Source organism: Capsicum annuum, chromosome 5 (assembly GCF_002878395.1).
Source record: "Capsicum annuum cultivar UCD-10X-F1 chromosome 5, UCD10Xv1.1, whole genome shotgun sequence".
Taxonomy (NCBI): domain Eukaryota; kingdom Viridiplantae; phylum Streptophyta; class Magnoliopsida; order Solanales; family Solanaceae; genus Capsicum; species Capsicum annuum.
Window position 1 is genome coordinate 203,330,877 of NC_061115.1, and position 2,191 is coordinate 203,333,067.

Here is a 2,191-nt window from a genome sequence, read left to right on the forward strand (position 1 = left end):
AGTGTTTGTTTATGTATTATGCCAAAAGGAAAATGGAATACTCAAATCCAACTACAGCTAACCAATTATATCAACATCAATAAATATTAAGGTCTACAAAGTTTTACCGTGAGCCTTTGTAAATGTTACTCGTCCTCAACAATAATCGGAACACTTCCGGTAGAGATTCACGGAGTCGAGAGAGCTATGAATGACGGAACACTTCCCCATATAGTTTTTGATTATCTAAATATTAATTTTAAAATATTGCATTAATCTAATCTAATTTAGCTTCAAGAATTAGTTAAACCCAACTCGTGAGAAGCAAAACTCGACAACTATTTTATAATAGAGGGCCAGGGGCATTATCAACATCAGTAAATATTAAGGTGTAGAAATCTTTATCATAATCTAATTTAGCTTTGAAAATTAGTTAAATTGACTCTCGAAAGACGAAACGAGACAACTATTTGGAAAGGAGGGAGTATCAACATCAGTAAATATTAACTTTACCGTGATCTAATTTAGCTCTAAAAAATAGTTAAATTGACTCTCGTGAAGCAAAACACAACTATTTTGTAACAGAGAGAATATCAACATCAGTTAATATTAAGATCTATAAAACTTTACCATAATCTAATTTAGAAAATGATAGATTTTTCTGTCGGAAACAGTAAATAAAGGAACAAATACTAACTTTTACACTAAATACAGTGATATTTTAACCAGAATTCCGAAACAGCCTCTTGGAAACTGCTAACACCTTAAAATACAACCTAAGACATGAATGAAATTCAGTTATAGAATACATAATACTAAGATTACACAGATTTCGACATTCCTAGACATTCGAGGCTAGAACACTCCAGAATTCCCTTTTCCTTTTTTTCTGAATACCTTCTTCTACTGCCCTGCCCCTTTTTCTACAGAAAAAAACACCCTGAAATAAGTTTGTATAACTTATACTAAGTCTTATTATTGTTTATTTTGCCTCCTGGAATAAGTTTGTATAACTTGAGGCACATCAGAAAATTAGTTAGCTCAACTCTCGAGAAGCAAAACATAACAAACTATTTTCGAACAGATGTATTATCAACGCTTTTACTGTGATCTAATTCAGCTTTAAAAATTAGTTAAATTAACTCTGGAAAAGCAAAACGCGACAACTATTTCAGAACAGAGGTATTATCAACATCAGTAAATGTTAAACTTTACTGTAATCTAATTTAGCTTTGAAAATTAGTTAACTCAGACTCTCGAGAAGCAAAACATAACAACTATTTTCCAACAGAGGTATTATCAACATTTACTGTGATCTAATTCAGCTTTGAAAAGTAGTTAAATTAACTCTAGAAAAGCAAAATACGACAACTATTTTATTTTAAAACAGAAACATTATCAATATCAGTAAATATTAAAGGTCTAAAGCTTTACCGTTAGCCTCTTTAAACGTTCCTCTTCAACACTAATCGGTACACTTCCGCCGTTGATTTTCAGAGCCGACAGAGCGACGGCTGACGGTGGAGATTCTTCCTCCTCCGGCAGCTCAACATCCGGCAACGGTTTAAACTGCGGAGAAGAAGAGAGAAGAGAACTACTATTACGTAGGCCAAAATAGGAGAGAACTTGAGTTACGAAAGGCGTTCCTTTAAGGATCTGGATAAAGATCTGGAAGAAGAAAGCGAGCCAATTTAATAGCGATTTCCAAATTTGTAATGTTCTCGTCGGCGGCGGCGGCTGGGGCGGCGGCGCGTAGACTTGTTTAGCTTGAATTAGCTCCGGCATGATTCCGGTGGCCGGAAAATGAAAATTCGGTGAATTTGTGGAATTACCGGCGAAGGATGGGTACTGTGGAAGTCAAAAATGACAGAATAATGGAGAATTCAAAGTTTTTTTTTTGTTTTTGTTTTTTTGAAGTAGCGATTATGAGTAGATGCGGAGTGTATTATTTATTATTAATACTTAGGATAGGATTATTATTATTCTACCTTAGTAGTTTTCTATTACTTCTATAATATTTTTAAAATATTTAATAATATTAATTTAAAAAATTAATAAATAATTTATTTTATTATTATTTATTATTTGAGACATAAATTTTATTATATTTAAAAAATAATAAAAATAAATTATTTACGTATTATTTTTATTATTTAGGTATTATTTTTGTGTCAAGTCAATACTATTGTTGGGCGGGAGGAGTATTATTATA

General features: G+C 32.0%; 1 protein-coding gene across 1 annotated transcript in view; it reads right to left on the reverse strand.

Moving 5' to 3' along the window:
- The window catches only part of LOC107871113 (carboxy-terminal domain RNA polymerase II polypeptide A small phosphatase 1), an 11,475-nt gene extending 9,522 nt beyond the window's left edge, over positions 1 to 1,953 (reverse strand). The window contains exon 1 of the mRNA XM_016717914.2: positions 1,414 to 1,953. Within this exon, the coding sequence (XP_016573400.1) occupies positions 1,414 to 1,764 (351 nt within the window). The 5' untranslated portion in view covers positions 1,765 to 1,953. The remainder of the gene's footprint in view (positions 1 to 1,413) is intronic.
- Positions 1,954 to 2,191: the final 238 nt, after the last annotated feature.